Here is a 19,709-nt window from a genome sequence, read left to right on the forward strand (position 1 = left end):
GTGTGAGGAGGCGTGTTGACTAGCTTTAATGTATTTTGGTTGGACAGTTTAGTTGGAGAATTTCCAGTGTCTTTATCTTTGGCTCTTTTCTTTTAAGGCAGATCAAATTCATCTAGAGGTGACCCTCCAACTTCCTACCTGGCGGGTGCAGATCTGGTTGTAAACACTCTGGGACCTGAAAGGAGGAAAAGGACTCTGCGGCTAACATACACTTCAACCAGTGCAGGGACCAAAAAAGCCTGTCCTTTGCCAGGGAGGAGAACTAGGAGTGCCAGCAAGAGGTAAGTAGAGGACCTAGGGATTTGACAACTTCAGAAACAAACATGGAAGGTGGTACCACGGAGACGGAAACAGGGGAAGGGAAAAAAAGCAGCCCTTAGAGAAAACAGAAACCATTCAATGAGGAGAAAACTTTATTTATTTATACCCTGAGATGTGTGACACCATTGCAACCATAAAACAGTAACAGGCTACTATTTTAAAAGGAGCATTCAGAGACAAAAAAATATGATAGTAGAAATGAGAACTCAATAAAAACTTGGAAGATAAATGTTGGGAAGTATCCTAGGGGAAAAAAAAGCAAAAGGACAAAGAAATGAAAAATACAAAAGAAAAAATAAATTAGAGGACCACTACAGGGGTTCAAAATACAAAAAATAAGAATTGTAAAACAACAACAACCGGGATTAGGGAAGGAGTTATCACCAACAAAACAATTCAAGAAAATTTCCCCAAACTAAAGGTCATGAATTTCCAGCTTGAAGAGGTCCCACTGAGTGCCAAGCACAATGGGTACAACTTGCCTCATCCCAAGGCTCATCGTTGTGAGATTGCAGCACACTGGGGGCAAAAAGACAATCCTAGCCTTCCAGAGAGAAAAAGAGATCATTTAGAAAGGATCAAGAATCGGCATATCTTTCAATTTCTCAATGGTCACAAAGAAAGCTAGAAGACATGGGAGCAGGTCTATTAAATTTCCAAAGAAAATTTATTTCAAACTGAAATTCTGTACGTGACTAGTAAACTACCAGTCAAGTGTGGATAAAGAATAAAGGTGTGGGGACTTCCCTGGTGGTGCAGTGGTTAAGAATCCGCCTGCCAATCCAGGGGACATGGGTTCGAGCCCTGGTCCGGGAAGATCCCACATGCCGCGTAGCAACTAAGCCCGTGCGCCACAACTACTGAAGCCCGTGCGCCTAGAGCCTGTGCTCCGCAACAAGAGAAGCCACCGCAATGAGAAGCCCTCTTCCACAACGAAGAGTAGCCGCCGCTTGCCGCAACTAGAGAAAGCCCACGCACAGCCACGAAGACCCAACACAGCCAAAAGAAAAAAAAAAAAAAAAGAATAAAGGTGTGTTCAGACATTCAAGAGCTCAAAGAATTTCCCTTTCATTTATTTCTCCTTCCTCAGGAAGCTACTGGAGATGTACTCCACTAAAATGAGGGCTAAACAAAGAAAAAGAATGCATGGGATATAGGAAACAGAAGACACAACACAGGAGAAAAATAAAGTGGGAAGCCTTGACAACAGCTGTGCACTAGACGTAGATGGTGCAGGTCAGAAGGCTCCAGAAGAGGCTCCTTCAGAAAGATTAGACTCATAGAACTTCTCATCTATCTGAATCTCTGGAGGGAGAGGTTTAAACAATCATTAAGAAGGCTTAGTGATGAATAGTAAAAATAAGATCATTATTAACTGCAAGAAAAACAAAAAATTGAGGAGGAGAAGTAATCATAGTATATTACTTTGCTCAAGATGTGAGTAATGTTTACCTAATTATAATGAAGTAAACACAAATCTGTTTTTAAAAGTACAGTATAACTGGGGACTTCCCTGGTAGCGCAGTGGATAAGACTCCGCTTCCAGTGCAGGGGGCCCGGGTTCAGTCCCTGGTCAGGGAATTAGATCCCACATGCATGCGGCAACTAAGAGTTTGCATGCCACAACTAAGGAGCCCTGGAGCTGCAACTAAGGAGCCCACATGCTGCAACTAAGAAGGCTGCCTGCCGCAACTAAGACCTGGTGCAAACAAACAAACAAATATTTTTTAAAAGGTACAATATAACTATATCAGGCAGATAAAGGGAAGGGAAGGGTGGTGGGGCTGGGGAAAGGAAGAAGAGCTAAACCCTCATTTTCCATTAAGTGAAGTCAATAGATAGTGCCTAAAAGTGACACATCAAGAAATAGCAATGCAAACATTTTACATAGAGAAATGAATGTAAAAAATCAAAATAACCAGTTGAAAGATGAAATGACTTTGTTTGAGGAAAGGGAAACAGGGAAGGGACAGGGTGGGGATACAGTCTCTTCTGTTTCATTGCAAAACTTACAAGGTTTCTATAGAATTATTTGACTGCAAATCACAGATATGTATAACTGATAAAAATAAAAAGTAAAATTAAAGGAGAAAAAAGATTGCTCTAAACCCCAATTTTTGCTTCTGAACAATTCATATTCCGGTGAAGGAAACAGACGAAGTTTAATTTAAGATTGAGTGCAGTAAGTTCAACAAGGGAAATGTTTGCAATGACTGAAGGAGCACAGAAAACAATTAACTACTATCTGGGGAATGGAAAGAGGCATCTAAGATGGACAGAATACTAGACAATAAAAAGGAAGAAACGAGATAAACTGTGTGTGTTAGGCACTTAGCAATCCATAGTACTGGTGTGGAGTTAAAAGCAGGATCCTGAATATTATACATAATATACATGTTAGGATGTAATTTTAGAGTCAAGGAGAACATTAAACTGTCAAATGTTTATTAGAGGGAGTTGGAATGGGGAAGAAGTTTTGAACACTCCTGTGTTATTTTAACTATAAAAGCCAATAAAGAGCTGCCTTTTTGGAAAACAAAAAAAACAAAAAATGCATGTTTTACTTGGATCTTGTCTAAGGCAGTTTAGGCTGAAATGCAAAAAGGGTAGGTTTTGACCATGTACCCAGTTAATGTCCAAAGAAATGTGAACATTCTTTCCTCCATACGTGCTTGTGAGGAGTTGGGCCACAATCTCAGAGAAGGTACTTTTTAAAGTACAGTGGACCATTGAACAATACAAGTTTTGAACTGCCCAGGTCCATCTATACAGATTTTTTTCAATAAATACTTACTACAGTACTATATCATCTGCAGTTAGTTGAATCCATGGATGTGGAACTGCAGATACAAAGGGCTGACTATAAAGTTATACTTGGATTTTCAACTGGACAGAGTTGGTGCCCCTAACCCCTGCATTGTTCAAGGGCCAACTGTATACGAAAATTAAAAGTTTAGATTGAATTTCTACTGTGTGGGTGTGGTAAAAATACTTGCAGTTGTTGTCATTGGGACATTAACCTATGATTTAACCACAGTTCAAGAAAATGTGATTGTACATGCATTAGGGACAGAAAACTACTAGAAGTACTTAACTGAGGTGAATAATATCAGCGGAAGGCAGCATAGAACGCAACCAGTCTTAGCGTATGACCTATGATCATCAGCTAACCAGATTCCCACATGTAAACCCAGATTTTAAAAACAAGTCTACTGCTGCTATGGAAAACTATATGGGGGTTGGTCAAAAATTTAAAAATGTAATTACCATATGACACAGCAGTTCCCCTCTGGGTAATACCCCCCGCCAAAGCCCAGGTTCGACCGCCTGAGAGTTCACGGAGTGAAAGGACCACGGGGAGCTCCAGCCTCGCAGGTTGCAAGGCCAAAGGGTGCAAGCACGAGGCTTCCCGGGGGCCACTGAGCAGGGGTGGGAGGGAGTGGGCGGGAGCTCCTCCACAGGTTGGTGGGCGGGGGCGGAGGGGCGTGGCCGGCGGCGGAGGGCGTGCTCCGCCCCGGGGGAGGGGCCAGCCGGCAGCGGCGCGTCGTTGCGCTGCACGTGTGCGAGGCCAGCTGCTGTGAGTCCGCTTGAGCGCGGCGGGGCCCAGGCGCCTACCGCGTCCGCTGCTTATGCTTGGCTGCCCTTGCTGCTGGTTCTTCCGAGTGGCCCTTGCCGCCGCCGCCTTCCTGCGCCCGGAGCAGCGCGCCCGCCTCCTTGTCGCCCGGTCCGCGCCGCGCGCGCGCTCTCAGGCCCCGGGTAAGTGTGCGGCCTCCCCACAGCCACCCGGGCTCTGCGGCCAGCCCTCGGCCCTGCCACCCGGCCCAAAACCCCACCCGGAGGGGCAGAGTGGACTGGGAAGGCGTCCCGGCCGTGGTCTGAGGCCGCGGCGCGCCCATGGCGCCTCCATTACGGATCGTGCCCGCGGGAGCGTGGCTGGAGCCCGGCGGGTTCTGCGGTTCGGCGGTGCCAGCCCCGCCCCCCGCTCTCCCGGCGGGTCCTCGCAAGCGCCGCGCCCTCCCTCCTCCCCGCGGCGCTGTTAGCCCGAGGATCCCAGTCCCACTCCTCCCTTTCTTTGCCCCTGAGGTTCTCTAAAGTCTTCTTCCTCCCGGAAGAGAAAACCCGCCTTTATCCCGAAGCCCTTTATAGCTTCCGTACACCGCTGAGCCAGGCTTCTACCGGGTCCAGCCCACGTGCTTTCGTTCTCTTATTTATCTGTCATTACTAACAGCGAACCTACTACGTGCCAAGCAGGCACTCAGGTGACTGCTTGTTTTGTATACGTTTCCCAGTGTAGGAGCAAACCGGAGTTTTTCTCGGTCAGTGTTTCATGAGTGGATGGAGGAGGTGCTGCTGGGCGTGTTGACCCATCCACACGGAGTCGTTACCGCCAGCCCTGCACCGAGAGGTTTAACAGTACACCCTCATTGCCTGGGTATTAGCGCCTGCCAAGAAAGAGGGTTTGGAGTGTTTAGTCTTTCAAATATTTGGTTCCGTTGTCAGACCACTTTTTTTTTTTTTTTCATTCCGAAAACATAGGGTTACTAAGGGCTTTTGTTTCAAGTCTCTCATCATCTGTGAAGCCGGCATGCCCCATCACCTTGGCAAGCCTTGCCTTGCACCTCCTTGCCTTGGCAGTCGAGGCACCTGCCAAAAATCAGACTGTACACTCACACTGGATAGGCAGTGATGTTGTTCAGTCATTAGGCAAAGTAGCCAACAGTTCGTGTGTATTAATTTACAACTCCTTTTGAACGTATCTTTTGATTGATAGAAGCTGGTGCAGTAGAGCTGTTAATGAAACGTGGCTTTTGGCCCCAAGTAGGAGAGAGAAATAACAGTCCAGCTGGTCTGTTGAATAAGTTTGCTCCTGCCTCAGGTTCTTTACAGGCACTGTACCTGCTGCCCGAACACACACATCTTTTCACGTCTAGTTCTTCCTTCAAGTCTTTGCTCACAAGGCACTTCCTTAGAGAGACTTCACTAAAGGGCACCCCTCTTACTCTCACCGTCCTTACTCTGCTTGACTTGTAGCGCTTATGCGTGCATGTTCTGAGACTGTTTTATTTTATTCTCTGATATGTAAGCTTAATGGGGGTAGGAAATTTTCCTCTTTTCCCCAGTGCCTGGAACAGTGCCAGACACATAAGAGGTGCTTAATAAATATTTGTGAAATGAACGAATCTAAGGGCCTTAATGACTTCGCATATTAGAGTGTAGTCTGTGCGCTGTGCTCTTTGTCGTGAAAGCTGGAGGGATTCTTGATGGTTTGCAGAGGATGGAGGATAGATGCATTTAAAAAGTGGAAGTTGTGGAGGGTTTTGAAGTACAGATAAGATTATTATGGCTCTTTTTTAGATGTTCATTTTGCGGGAAGTAATGTTAAGGGACTGTCAATCTTGTATTAAAATTTTGAAAATGCTAAACTTTATTTTTGTTGTGGATTGTAGAGGAAGCTTATTGGTGAATCTAATGTCTTAATGAGAAAGACTTTTAAATACTGTTAAAATTGTAATATTTCTAATCCCATTTGGCTCGTTCGGAGTGTAAAAGAAACAAAACCTATTACTTTAGTATTCCCTCTAAAGAATTGTGTAGGACTTTGAGTTCATGGGTAAGTATCATTAAATTTCATTCTCTTCCCAGTTGTAGCATCAAGCTTCTGGTCTATAAAGATTTTGGTTGACATCTGAGAAGCTCTCATTAGTATCATGGATAGCGTTTTTGTACAGCATTATGTTTCTTAAAATTTTTTTTAAATTTTAGTACCATTTAGAAAACTCGTAAAGCTGGGCCCTTTATTCCCCTCCCCCCCTCCTTTTTTTTTTAAAGCCAGTCACTTTTTACAGCTTTGAGGTAGAAGGCTTGAATATGTATATTTAGATCATCCTGAATGCAAAGCTCATTTCCTTAGGGAAATCAAATGGGGGCGGTTAGGGTTGTTTTATTTTTCTGGTTGAATTCTTCTCAGCCTCTTCGATGTTCACATGATTCATTCTCTCTCTCTCTCATTTAAAAATTATATTTCATTTCAGTCTTCTCTTTTGTGTAGTTTCTGCTTAAGAAAACAATACTGATTTGAGTTCTGCCTCCCTTAGCACAGACATTTGCATACCTGTTCTAGCAAATATGTTCTCAGCTTCTAGGCCCACAGACAGAACTTAGCAAAATTTATAGTGAGTGATTTATAATCACTTGTGCTATATATACTTTAATAATGTCTGTGTTAGGGCCATTGGCTAAAACAAATGGAAAGTATACTTTTGTTTAATGAGCTTGTCTTTACAATTAAATGTAACAAGAAAAAGAGATCAGGCAAGTGTCCACAAGTGTCAAAAAAAGGACTGCCAAAAGATACTAAAGGTCTGTTTATTTGGTGCTCTTGGCAGTGCTTTGAGGGTCTCTTAAAATTAAATGGTATTTGAAGGAGAAAGCCATGTTTAATCATTAGCCCAGAGAACAAAAGAAGCATAAGAAGCTTTGTTTTTCCCCAGACTCAGCAATACAGTTCTGCAGTGAAAACCATCCATAATAAACATTAATGACCAACAGTTGAATAGCAACAGCTGGTACAGACCTTTGACCAAGTCATCATTTTCAGCTTTAAAGAGAAAGGAACTGAGACTTAAGAGAGGTGACCCACTTGGTAAATGGCAAAACCTAGATCAGGCTCCAAGTCATATGCCCAAACTGCCAAGCAAGAGTTGAAACCAGTGGTTGATACTTCAGATCCACGATCTGTTAATATTCTCATTCCAGGGATGTTAGGTGTAACAGTGCTGTCCTAAACCTTCCAGAATTTCATTCACATAGGGGAGAGTGAGGAGATGGGGTGATGCCCATATTTTGGCTTAGGTGACTGGTAGTTTGTTGCTAACATTCCTTGAGTAAGAGGTGCAATTTAAAAGAAGTGCAGGGCTTCCCTGGTGACGCAGTGGTTAAGAATCCGCCTGCCAGTGCAGGGGACACAGGTTCGATCCCTGGTCTGGGAAGATCCCACATGCCGCAGAGCAACTAAGCCCCTGCGCCACAACTACTGAGCCTGTGTTCTAGAGCCCACGAGCCACAACTACTGAGCCTGTGTGCCACAACTACTGAAGCCCGGGTGCCACAACTGCTGAAGCCCGTGCGCCACAACTACTGAGCCTGCACTCTAGAGCCCGTGAGCCACAACTACTGAGCCTGCGCTCTAGAGCCCGTGAGCCACAACTACTGAAGCCCACGCACCTAGATCCCGTGCTCCGAAACAAGAGAAGCCACTGTAATGAGAAGCCCGCGCACCGCAACGAAGAGTAGCCCCTGCTCCATGCAACTAAAGAAAGCCTGCATGCAGCAACAGAGACCCAACACAGCCAAAAAACATAAATTAATTAATTTAAAAAATAAGTAAATAAGAGAAGTGCATTTGTGGTGGGAAATGATGAGATCACTTAGGGGCATGTTGAATTTGATGTTTGATTCTACCTCTTTTTTTTTTTTTTTGAACTACAGTTTTGTCTTTTATTTTATTTTATTTTATTTATTTATTATTTATGGCTGTGTTGGGTCTTCGTTTCTGTGCAAGGGCTTTCTCTAGCTGTGGCAAGTGGGGGCCACTCTTCATCGCGGTGCGCGGGCCTCTCATTATCGCGGCCTCTCTTGTTGCGGAGCACAGGCTCCAGACGCGCAGGCTCAGTAATTGTGGCTCACGGGCCTAGTTGCTCCGCGGCATATGGGATCTTCCCAGACCAAGGCTCGAACCCGCGTCCCCTGCATTGGCAGGCAGATTCTCAACCACTGCGCCACCAGGGAAGCCCTGATTCTACCTCTTACTAGGCTGTGTGACCTAGAGCAAGATACTCTCTTTTTTAGTGGCTAAGATGGGAATAATAATGACGCCTAAGTCACAGGGTTGAAGCGAGGCTTGATTGAGCTCCCTGTACACTATCATTGTTTAGCGGTCGTTATGATTGCCTCGGACCCCTCCCCTGAGTAAATCAGGGAGTTGGAGATGCGTCTTGGCTGGAAAACTTGGGAATGAGAAGGGAACAGGACTGGGGAAGGAACCTGGGGAAGCCCAAATTTAAGCAGCATGTTGAGCAGGAGGGGAAAAGAGCACCTCGAGAAGCAGGACAAAAGCACGGAGTAGAAGCCAGATCTTCCACCAGAATGTAAGCTCCACGCTGGCGGGGCATTTATTTGATTCGCTAGGGTGTCGCATGCAGTACCTGGAATAACGCCTGGTACAGGGGTGCACGGTGAGTATTTGCTGAGGGGATGGAGTGCAGGGACGAGGAGTGAGTGACTGTTAAAATGAGTCTGGAATTCCCTTCAGAGGGGTGCAGTTGCAGGGGAATGGTTATAATAAGGGGTCTTGTGAATGTGCTGGAAGGAGATATGTTGTCCCAGGATCCCTGTTTTCTTTGTGAGTGGCACACAGCACTTGGAGAAGACCCTGCTGACCAGGGATGGCCAGGCAGCATGGAGGGCTGTCACAAGAGGAAGTCCCCTCACCTGGCGATGTTTTCTCCAGCAGCAGCCAGGAACACAGATGGAGACAGTAGGATTGGTACTTGGTTGAGGTTTAGCAAGGATCGTGCAACTGGGCTAGTGAGCAAGAGTGTTGAGTGTGGCTTAGGAGTTAAGAGCTGTTGAGGTTTGGGGCGCTTGAAGAAATGAAGATGGAAGAGGTGGTATCTTGGGACTGCAGGTCTCTGTGTTTGAAGAACAGGTGATGGGAGAGAGGGAGCAGTAGAGCTGGACAGAGTGGTGGTTTGATGAGAATAGAATAATTAGTGTATCTTTTTATACCTTGAACTTTTATTTTTATTATAAAAAATTTCAAACATGCAAAGTAGAGAGAATGATGTGATGACATCGCCATATTCTCATCACCCATTGTTGTTTCAACAACTATCAACTCATGGCCAATCTTGTTTTAAATCTATACCCCACTGCACTTTCATTCATCACTGGTAAATTATTCTGAAACAAAGTCCAGACTTCATATCTTTTCAACCATAAAGATTTCATCCTGTATCTCTAAGACAAAGATTATACTTTTAAGTGTAACCGCAGTGATATTATTGTACCTTAAAAAGTTGACCATGCTATCTTAATGTCATCATCACTGTTTCAGTGTACCTGATTGTCTCATAAATACTTTTTTTAACAGTTGATTTGTTTAAACCTGGATTCAAAGAAGAATCCACCCATTGCATTTCTTTGTAGGTTTATCTGTACGTTCCCCTTTCCTCTTTTTTGTCTTGCTGTTTATTAGTTGAAGGACTGTCTTGGTCCTTGTTGAGTTTCCCACATTCACACTTTTGCTGATTGCTTCTGCATGGTGGTGTTTAACATCTTCTGTCCCTGTATGCCATCTAAACTAGTAGTTAGACATAGAGCTGCAATCAGTAAGAGCTTCATAGATAACAGCATGTCCTTTCAGGGGCCTGCAGTGTCTGGTTGTCTATTTTTTGTGATGTTAGTGGCCATGGATGTCATTGCCCAGGTCCAGTATTTCATTAGGGAATTGCTACTTAGTAGGTCTTTGATATCTGTAGATGGGGAACAGTTTCAGCACCTGTTTCAAGAATTCTTCAAAATATCTATTGATGCTTGTTATACCTCTCTGGATTCTCTGGCAGGTACAGAAGAATTACTATCCTCAAAGAATCTGCAGACCTCTTGAGGGAGGACAGGGGACTGGCATTTATTTAGTTCCTACTGTGGCCAGCCACTCTGTGTTTGTCATCTCATTTAATCTTCACGACAGTCCCGTGAAGCACATATCATTCCCGTTTTACAGCTGAAGAACAGAGGCTTGGAGAGGTTAAGTAATTTACTCAGACCAAGTTACACAGCTAGAAAGTGGTGAGGGAAAGCATGGTATCAGGATGCCCACATGGGTAGTGCAGATGAAGGGAGGTAAAATGGGAAGACATGGACTTAACGGAGAGGAAGCCATGGGAGTCAGGGCTCGTGGTCTTCAGATGAGTCTCAAAGGACAAGGGAGCCCAGGGCTGAGACAGGTGTGGAGGACCTCCCACAAGAGAGAGCTCGTGAGTGGTCAGGCTGGGAGTGGGCACCTGTGCGGGCTGGGCCTCAGTCGTCGGAGGCCTGTGTGGAGGATAGTGGCACATGGTGCTGGATGGTGGATGGTGCCGAAGCAGAAGGATGGAGCAGAGGAAGTAACTGGTGTTTCCATCCGGGCTTACGGCCATCACGTTGTTGAGAGGGAGGCTGATGAGTTCTCTGCGTCCTGGGAAGGAGGCAGATGTCCTGCAGACCGTGGAGTCTGAGCCCAGCTGCGGATGTGGCTGTTGTTGGCCGTGCTCTCCTCTTCTCACCCAAGAAGGGTACCGGGATCTGCTGGTAGATCCTGTCATGCCATCTGGGAACGTCGTGAGGGTTTTTTGTTTTAGAGATGTCTGTGTCTTTAGTGGCCAGCAGGCCACTTGAGGGGGATGAACCGGGAGGAGCGGGGGGCCCCAGTGCTGGATTGTAGGTGATTGAGAACTCGCCTAGGTAGTGGCCGATCATCTCGGGCTGATTTCTACCTGGTTGAAGGTCTTGCCATTGTAGATGCCCACCGTCTCGGGCAGGATGATCACGTTGTGAAGGTGCTTCTTCACCACCTGGGACTTCTCTGTGGGTGACGCCGCCTTCTTGGCCCCGTGCAGGCACTTAACGCGTGATGCCGCTCCCTCCGAAGCCCGCGGTTCCGCATCAGCTGCTCACAGGACATGTCCAGCCCCTGGTTGAGGTCCACACCGCCATTGGGGCATCGGGGAGCCATTGTGGGTTTGGGGGTAAGAATATGTGTGACACAGTGTAATAAGTGGCCATGGGATGTCCCCCAGGTGCCAGCAACACCACAGGACTGTACGTGTGCTTATATCCCTCCTACCCGCCATGCCTCTTCCTAGGGTCCCCATGTCAGGAAGAGCTCCCCTTATCCTCTCAATTCCGCAAGACAGAAAACCTGAGTCATCCTGTAGTATTTCCTCTTTCCTCTCACATTTGTCACCCAGTCCTGTCCGCGCCACCTCTTAAATGTCCCTGAATCCACCCCTCCTTTCTGTCACCTTTGCCTCAGCCTTAGATCAGGTTGTACTAATTTCTTACCTCAGTTGCCGTCTTACCTAATCTCCCAGCCTAACCCCGGTTTTTCTCTTTGAAGGGATACCACGAAATCTATCTGACTTACGAATCAGGTGACGATTTGTTTTTTCGGATGTAATTCCCTCTGTTCAGCTTGGTGTGCTTCCGCCAGCTCCCCAGCTTTAAGTGTAGGTTCTCTGCATGTGTGTTTTGCCCTCGTGATGCATGGTGAGCTCGGTGGGGTTCCTCCAGCGCTCCCTGCTCTCCCGTGCCTCTGCACATGCTGTACCACCTTCCTCCCACTTTTTGCACAGCCTCTCTCTTACTCGTTCCCTAGAGCTTGACTCAGGTGTTCGCGTCTAGTCTTCCATTAGGAAGAGGTCTTCTCAGACACCCTCACGCCAATGCCCTCTGAGGTCTTCTGTGTGTTCCCATGTCTCAAGGAAGCCCTGGGCCCTGCCTGCCTCCGTCACTGGTGTGCAGGCTCTGAGGGCAGTTTTGTTGGTATAAAATGAGGATGAAACACCATCAGCATCTCATAAACTAGCATTCTCTTTTACTATACCTTGCTTAGAACACATAAAGAATAAGTGCTTTCTTACTTGGATTAGAGATAATTTTGTATAACTAGGTGCAGTCTACTTCAGTTCCCGTTTTCTTGGTTTCTTCCATTTTCTTTTTTTTTTTTTTTGTCTTTCAAAGGAAATTGTTTTTACTGACATTTTTCTCTACTTCCCTCCCCCTTCTTTTTTTTTGTAGCCTTTCGCTTTTCACTTTTCTTTCCATTCTTGACTTTTGACAATGAGGCAAGATCAAATACGGATTCTTAAAATTTAGTTCATCATCATTATTCTACTGTAGATGCTTCTGTAGGTGGGCTTCTTATTAACCAAGCCTTGGAGAACTAGAATATTTTGCTCATTTATGTTCTTTATAATATGTTTACCAAGTTCGTATGTTAATTTTAGCATTTCCCTATATAAGTGATATAGGAAGAAGCTTTATCCTTATTTCACCAAGAGCATCAAATATGATCAAATTAGACAGGCGCTTGCAGTCTTAGATAAATGTGTGCTCCATACTGGGAAGTGCATATGGCTTCCTAGACTTTTGCTTAGTACATTGTGTATGGGCCAGTTAAATGATAATCTGTATTTTTTAAATTGTGGCAAAATACACGTAACATCATTCTAACCATTTTTAAGTGTGCCGTTCATTAGCATTAAGTACATACACATTGTGCAACCAATATGTAGAGCTCTTTTTCATCTTGCAATACTGAAACTCTATACTCATTAAAGAACTCCCCATTCTCCTTGCTTTTTAAAAAAAATATGACATGGTATGAATCATATTAATAAATGACTCATGTTAGTAAATTTATTTATATACTTGTAACTTAATCAGCTTTTCTAAAAGATAACAATATATGTGAAACAAAACTCAGATGCTACAGCTGTGGTATTCAGTAAAAACAAGTCTCTCTGCTGTCCGCAGCCACCTACACACTCTCCTGGAAGTAACTACCTTTCCCAGTTTCTTTTCACATTGTTTCTACATGTTGTTCAGTTTATGTACCTAGATGTCATTGTTCTTAATTTTTTGTTAATGTAAAAGCACTGAGATGAGCATCCTTACAGTTAAAACTTTAAGCACTTTCTTAATTATTTTCTTAGGATAATCCCTGAAAGTAGTATTTCTGGGTCAAGAGGCATCCATATTTTTAAGGCTTTTGCTGTCAAATTCCCTGCAGAAATATTGTGCCATTTTTCTATGCCACTAAAAGTATATTTGGAAGAATTATTTTAATAAATGATATTTAGGACCCTAGGAACAAAGTTAAATGTGCCTCTATTTGCTGAAACCCAATTCTTTATTGAAGTAATTATTACTGCCTGCTCTTTCTTGCTTCTAAAAGGTTCTCTTAAATGTTTTCTTGGATCCTTGAAAATGGAGATGACAGAAATGACCGGTGTGTCATTGAAACGGGGGTCTGTTGCCGTAGAAGATAATGACAGTGTGGCCCCAGGTGAGGCAAAGAGACAGAAGGTCTCAGAATGCTGTCCGACCAAAGGTCAAGACGGGCTAGAGAACAACTCTCTAGCCAGCAGTGAAAAGGTGCCTGGGCCACCCAAGACTGCCGGAGAGGGTAAAAAGAATTCTGACCCGCAGTCGGAGGAGGAGGAGGAGGAAGAGGAGGAAGATGGCCTTTCAGAGGAGGGTGAGGAGGAGGAAGAGGCAGAGAGCTTCGCGAACATGATGAAGCACGGGCTCACCGAGCTGGATGTAGGCATCACTAAGTTCGTAAGTTCTCACCAAGGATTCTCAGGAATCTTAAAAGAAAGGTACGTTTCGTTTATGTCAAGTTATTTTAGTTGTATTAGTTCTTTTCTCTGGAAAGAGATCAGCAGTCTGTTTTTCCATTTAGCTTTCTGTCCCCAAGGATTGTTCACACTGATGGTCAATAAGGAATAGGATGAAGGAAAGCTGCCTGGATGTGTAAAAGAAGCTATTTGAAGATAAAATGACTAAATAACAATTTCCCTGTGGCATCCCTTGTTAATATGTGAATGGATGCTGTTTATTTCCTTAAAATGTATTACTTTAAATGGTGTCAAGTTTTCCCTTGAATTGATCCTAAGATCTTAAACTCTTCCACCTGAATGGGCCACATCTACAGGAGAAAGAAGGTGGTCTTTGGAGCCAGGTGGATCTGGGTGTGAATCCAGTTCAGCAACTTCATAGTTACTTAACTCCTCTGAGCTTCAGTATCCTTGTCCAAAATTGGATCATAATTCTACCTGAGGGTTGTTGAGAGTATTTTAAATAATGTCTGTAAAGTATTTAGCATAAAGGTAAGCTTCCGGGTGGTTCTCAGGAGATATACAGGCTTCTGATTTGATTAAATTTACTGTGTTTTGTGATTTACTTTAGAATGGACTGTATAATCATAGGGCAACATTAATAAGCTTTGATTTAGGCATTTTTCTGGAAGAATATTCTAGAAGTTCAGAGGGTCTTTTCTGTACATTCTGGTACCAAGCCAAGGTGTGGCTTAGAATTCATTGTGAAACCAGAAAAAAATAACTCCGTGACTTTGCACTGAAGGTTTTTATTTTTAATCCCTGTTTTGCACAATGATAAGGCTTACTGTTGAGAAACTTTCTCCTAAAATTAATAGGCAGCAAAATGTTGATGCTTTGAGAGTTTGCGTTTTCTTTTCCTCAGATATTCTGACTTCGTTGTTCACGAAATAGGAAAAGATGGACGCATCAGCCATTTGAGTGACTTGTCTGTCCCAGTAGATGAAGAGGTAAGAGCAGCTCTCTAGCAGAAGTCACCTTCTGTATAAAAATAGCCTTTCCTGGAGATCATAGAAATATAGAGCTTTGACAGCCTCGAATTTTGTGTGTGACTCACTGGGAGTTCTCATGGTTATTTTAAAGGATCCTTCAGAAGATGTATTTACGGTTTTAACAGCTGAAGAAAAGCAGCGTTTAGAAGAGCTCCAGCTTTTTAAAAATAAGGAAACCAGTGTTGCCATCGAGGTAAGTAGCACAAAAACATATGAAAAGGTTTTTTAGGGTTTTATTTTATTTTTTAATTTATTTTGGCTGCACCGGTTCTTAGTTGCGGCATGCGGGATCTGTAGTTGCCGCGTGTGGACTTCTTAGTTGTGGCATGCATGCGGGATCTACTTCCCCGGCCAGGGGTCGAACTCTGACCCCCTACGTTGGGAGCGTGAAATCTTACCCACTGGACCACCAGGGAAGTCCCCGGGGTTTTAATTGCTTCTTGTTGGGTGGATGTTAATAAATGTCTTTTGGAAAAATTACAGTAGTTAACAAAAGAATGGCTTTACCCTATTTGATCTAAAAGTGCATTGCACTAAAAATGTTTTTATCAGTGGCAGATAACCAGTATCCAGATAAGCTATGGCCCAAAAAAAAAAAAAGGTTATGTTTCCGCTTAAAAAATTTTTTATGTGACCACAAATCAACAAAGAAATCTGTTGTTTAGAACTGCAAAGTGACTGTTATATCACACAGTGTCTGCTGCAAAGGACTGTCTCAGCCTGACAGTGGTCCTGATAGGGAGGCCCTGGCTCCAAAGGCCTCCTGGTCTCAGATTGGACTCTGGGAGGGGGAGGAATTGGGGGAAGGAGGTAAGGGAGTGTTGCTTTGCTCATCTTGAGTCTACTTCTGGTATTCAAGAAAAAGAGAGCTCAGCTACTAAATAGAACAGTAAATGCCTTTTAAAAAGCTTTTCATTATGAAAATTTTGTTCTCGATTAGTGCTGTCCAGTGGAATTGTGGTGGATTTTTTTTGTTTTTGTTTGGTTGTTTGTTTTTGTTTGTTTTGTTTTGTTTTTTTGGCTGTGCCGCATGGCATGTGGGATCTTAGTTCCCTGACCAGGGATCGAAGCTGCGCCCCCTGCGTTGGAAGCGCAGAGTCTCAACCACTGGATGGCCAGGGAAGTGCCCTGTCCAGTGGAACTGTGATGCAAGCCATGTTTTTAATTTTAAATCTTCAAAAAAATGTAAAAGTAAAAACAAACAGGCAAATAATTTTGACAGTGTATTTTATTTACCCAAAATATTTCAATATGTAATCAATATTTTAAAAATTACTAGTGACATGTTTTACTTTCTTTTTTTCCTACTAAGTCTTCAGAATCCAGTGTTATTTTATACTGGTAGCACACCTCTATTCAGACTAGCCACATTTCAAGTGCTCAGTTGCTACGTGTGGCTAGTGAATACCATATGGGATAGAGCAGCTCTAGGTGATCTCTATAGCAAAGCAAATATGTTACAAGATTTTAAGAATCTTGAAGCACAAGATTATTAGAATTTAAAGTTTATTAAATTCATTTTATACTATATTTTGACGACTTGCTGGATTTGGGGTTGTTTGAAATTTCTCCTTCCATTGCTCCCAGGTAAAAAGAGTTTACTGTAACTTTTCAGAATTTATTATTTGCCTCCAACCCTCATCTCCTCTTCTCCCCACCAAAATTTCTCAAAAATATGTACTGTTAAAATTTTAGGGATCTTTAGTTACTGAATTTACTCATAGACAAAATGTCCAGCAATGCCAAGGAGAAAATTCCTAAGAATTGGTTTTGAGAGCAGTCTAGGAGTTTGATCCAGGCTTCCCTTGCTTGTGCGATGCAGTTACATATCTTAGTCGCATAATACACTTTTCCTACAGAGATGGCAAGATTTACTGTCACCTTAAAAATTATAGTTATGCCATCTATTGAAAGCTTTTACCTTAAAGAGTATTAACCATGGGCAAGTGTCCTCATCTAAAAAACAGGAGGATGGACTTTATGAATTTTTGAGGTCTGAATATGTATTCACTCATACACACTAACTATGATTCCAGCTCATTGCTTTCAGTGAATTCTAGATCTAGACGCACTTTTTTTCGGGGGGGGGGGCCACGTGCTGCGCTGTGCCGCTTGCGGGATCTTAGTTCCCCCACCAGGGATTGAACCCAGGCCCCCAGCAGTGGGAGCACAGTATCCTAACCACTGGACCGCCAGGGAATTCCCTGGCTCACTTTTTGATATGAAAATGTCACTTGTCTATAATTATAGTGTACTTTTCTTTTACATTTTTTATTTTGCTAGAATATTGTTAGGTTTAGCTGGTAGTAGTTATATTACATCTTCTTAGCTTTCAGGTTGCAGTCCATCAGTGGGTCATGAAATCAGTTCAGTGTATCTTAACCAACATTTTCTTTTAACTGAAGTATAGTTGATTTACAGTGTTGTGTTAGTTTCTGGTGTACAGCAAAGTGATTCAGTTTATATATATATATATTTTTTTTTCTTTTTTCATAATCTTTTCCATTAGGGTTTATTACAAGATATTGAATATATTGATAGTTCCCTGTGCTATATAGTAGGACCTTGTTGTTTATGTACTTTATATATGGTAGTTTGTATCTGTTAATCCCAAACTCCTAATTTATTCCTCCCCCATCCCCTTTCTTCTTTGGTCACCGTAAGTTTGTTCTCTATGTCTGTGAGTCTGTTTCTGTTTTGTAAATAAGTTCTTCATTTGTATCATATTTTAGACTGCACATATAAGTGATATCATATGGTATTTGTCTTTCTCTGTCTGACTTACTTCACTTAGTATGATAATCCCTAGGTCCATCCATGTTACTGCAAATGGCATTATTTCCTTCTTTTTTATGGCTCAGTAATATTACCTTGTATATATTATATGTACCACATCGTCTTTATCCATTCATCTGTCAGTGGACATTATGGTTGTTTCCATGTCTTTGCTATTGCGAATAGTGCTGTTGTGAACATTAAGGTGCATGTATCTTTTCAAATTATAGTTTTGTCTGAATATATGCCCAGGAGTGGGATTGCTGGATCATATGGCAATTCTATTTTTACTTTTTTGAGGAACCTTCAGACTGTTTTCCATAGTGGCTTCACCAATTTATATTCCCACCAACAGTGTCGAAGTGTTCCCTTTCCTCCACACCCTCTCCAGCATTTATCTGTAGACTTTTTAATGATGGACATTCTGACTGGTGTGAGATGGTACCTAATTGTGGTTTTGGTTTGCATTTCTCTAGTAATTAACATTGTTGAGCATCTTTTCATATGCCTATTGGCCATCTGTATTACCTTCTTTGGAGAAATGTCTGTTTAGGTCTTCTGCCCATTTTTTGACTAGGTTGTTTGGGGTTTTTTTTTTTTGATATTGAGCTATATGAGCTGTTTGTGTATTTTTGAAATTAATCCGTTGTTAGTCACATCATTTGCATATATTTTCTCCCAGTTGGTAGGTTGTTTTTTCATTTTTGTTTTCTTTGCTGTGCAAAAGCTTACAAGTTTGATCAGATCCTATTTGTTTATTTTTGCTTTTATATGTATTGGCTTGGGAGACTGACCTAAGAAAACATTGCTACGATTTATGTCAGAGAATGTTTTGCCTATGTTCTCTTCTAGCTTTATGGTGTCAAGTCTTATATTTTAGTCTTTAAGCCATTTTGAGTTTATTTTTGTGTATGGTGTGAGGGAGTGTTCTAACTTTGTTGATTTACATGCGGCTCTCCAGCTTTACCAGCACCACTTGCTGAAGAGACTTTTTCCCATTGTATATTCTTGCCTCTTTTGTCAAAGATTAATCAGCCATAGGTGTGTGGGTTTATTTCTGGACTCTATTTTGTTCCATTCATCCATGCGTCTGTTTTTGTGCCAATACCACACTGTTTTACTGTAGCTTTGTAATATTGTTTGAAGTCTGGGGGGGTTATGCCTCCAGCTTTGTTCTTTCTCCTTGGAATTCCTTTGGAAATTTTGCGTCTTATATAGTTCCATATAAATTTTAGGATTATTTATTCTAGTGCTGTGAAAAATGTCATGGGTAATTTGATAGGGATCACATTAAATCTATAGATTGCTTTGGGTAGTATGGCCATTTTTAACAATATTAATTCTTCCAATCTAAGAACATGGGTTATCTTTCCATTTCTTTGAATCATCTTCAGTTTCCTTTATCAGTGTTTTATAGTTCTCAGCATGTAAGGCTTTTACCTTGTTGGTCAGGTTTATTCCTCAGCGTTTTTTTTTTTTTTCACTGCACTGTGCAGCTTGTAGGATCTAAGTTCCCTGACCGGGAATTGAACCTGGGACCATGGCAGTGAAAGTGCTGAGTCCTAACTACTGGACTGCCAGGGAAGTCCCAGTTTTTTTTTTTATTTTTTTTATGCGATTTTTAAAAGGATAGTCTTTTTGCTTTCCCTTTCTGATATTTTATTGTTAGTGTAAAGAAATGCAACTGATTTCTGTATGTTAATCTTGTATCCTGCTACCTTGCTGAATTCATTTATCAGTTCTAGTAGTTTTTGTATGGAGTCTTTAGGGTTGTCTGTATATAAAATCATGTCATCTGCATATAATGACAGTTTTACCCCTTCCCTTCCAAGTTGGATACCTTTTATTTCTTTTTCTTGTCTGATTGCTGTGGCTAGGATTTCCATTACTATGTTGGATAGAAGTGGTGAGAGTGGGCATCCTCGTTCCAGATTTTAGTGGGTAGGCTTTCAGCTTTTCACTTTTGAGTTTTAGGTTGGCTGTGGGTTTGTCATAAATAGCTTTTATTATGTTGAGCTTTGTTCCCTCTATACCCACTTTGATAAGAGTTTTCATCATGAATGGATGTTGAATTTTATCAAATGCTTTTTCTGCATCTATTGAGATGATCATGTGGTTTTTGTCTTTTCATTTGTTGATGTCACATTGAATTTTATTTTTGGTTGCACCATGTGGCATG

At 42.5% G+C, this 19,709-nt stretch overlaps 1 protein-coding gene and 1 long non-coding RNA gene across 4 annotated transcripts in view; one reads left to right on the forward strand and one right to left on the reverse strand.

Annotated features, from left to right (window-relative positions):
• The window catches only part of LOC309666305, a 386,060-nt gene that overhangs the window by 164,756 nt on the left and 201,595 nt on the right, over positions 1 to 19,709 (reverse strand). The gene's annotated exons all lie outside the window — the stretch shown is intronic.
• Positions 3,834 to 19,709, forward strand: part of PUS7 (pseudouridine synthase 7) — a 125,052-nt gene continuing 109,176 nt past the window's right edge. The window contains exons 1-4 of one of the 3 annotated variants that reach the window (XM_082473536.1): positions 3,834 to 4,077; positions 13,319 to 13,745; positions 14,629 to 14,713; positions 14,847 to 14,948. In XM_082473536.1, coding sequence (XP_082329662.1) covers positions 3,951 to 4,077; positions 13,319 to 13,745; positions 14,629 to 14,713; positions 14,847 to 14,948 — 741 coding nt within the window. In that variant the 5' untranslated portion in view covers positions 3,834 to 3,950. The remainder of the gene's footprint in view (positions 4,078 to 13,318; positions 13,746 to 14,628; positions 14,714 to 14,846; positions 14,949 to 19,709) is intronic. The other 2 variants (XM_082473535.1, XM_082473534.1) reach the window with 2 other exon arrangements.

The sequence above is a fragment of the Balaenoptera physalus genome, assembly GCF_965194825.1.
Source record: "Balaenoptera physalus genome assembly, chromosome: 8".
In the NCBI taxonomy this organism is placed as follows: Eukaryota; Metazoa; Chordata; class Mammalia; order Artiodactyla; family Balaenopteridae; genus Balaenoptera; species Balaenoptera physalus.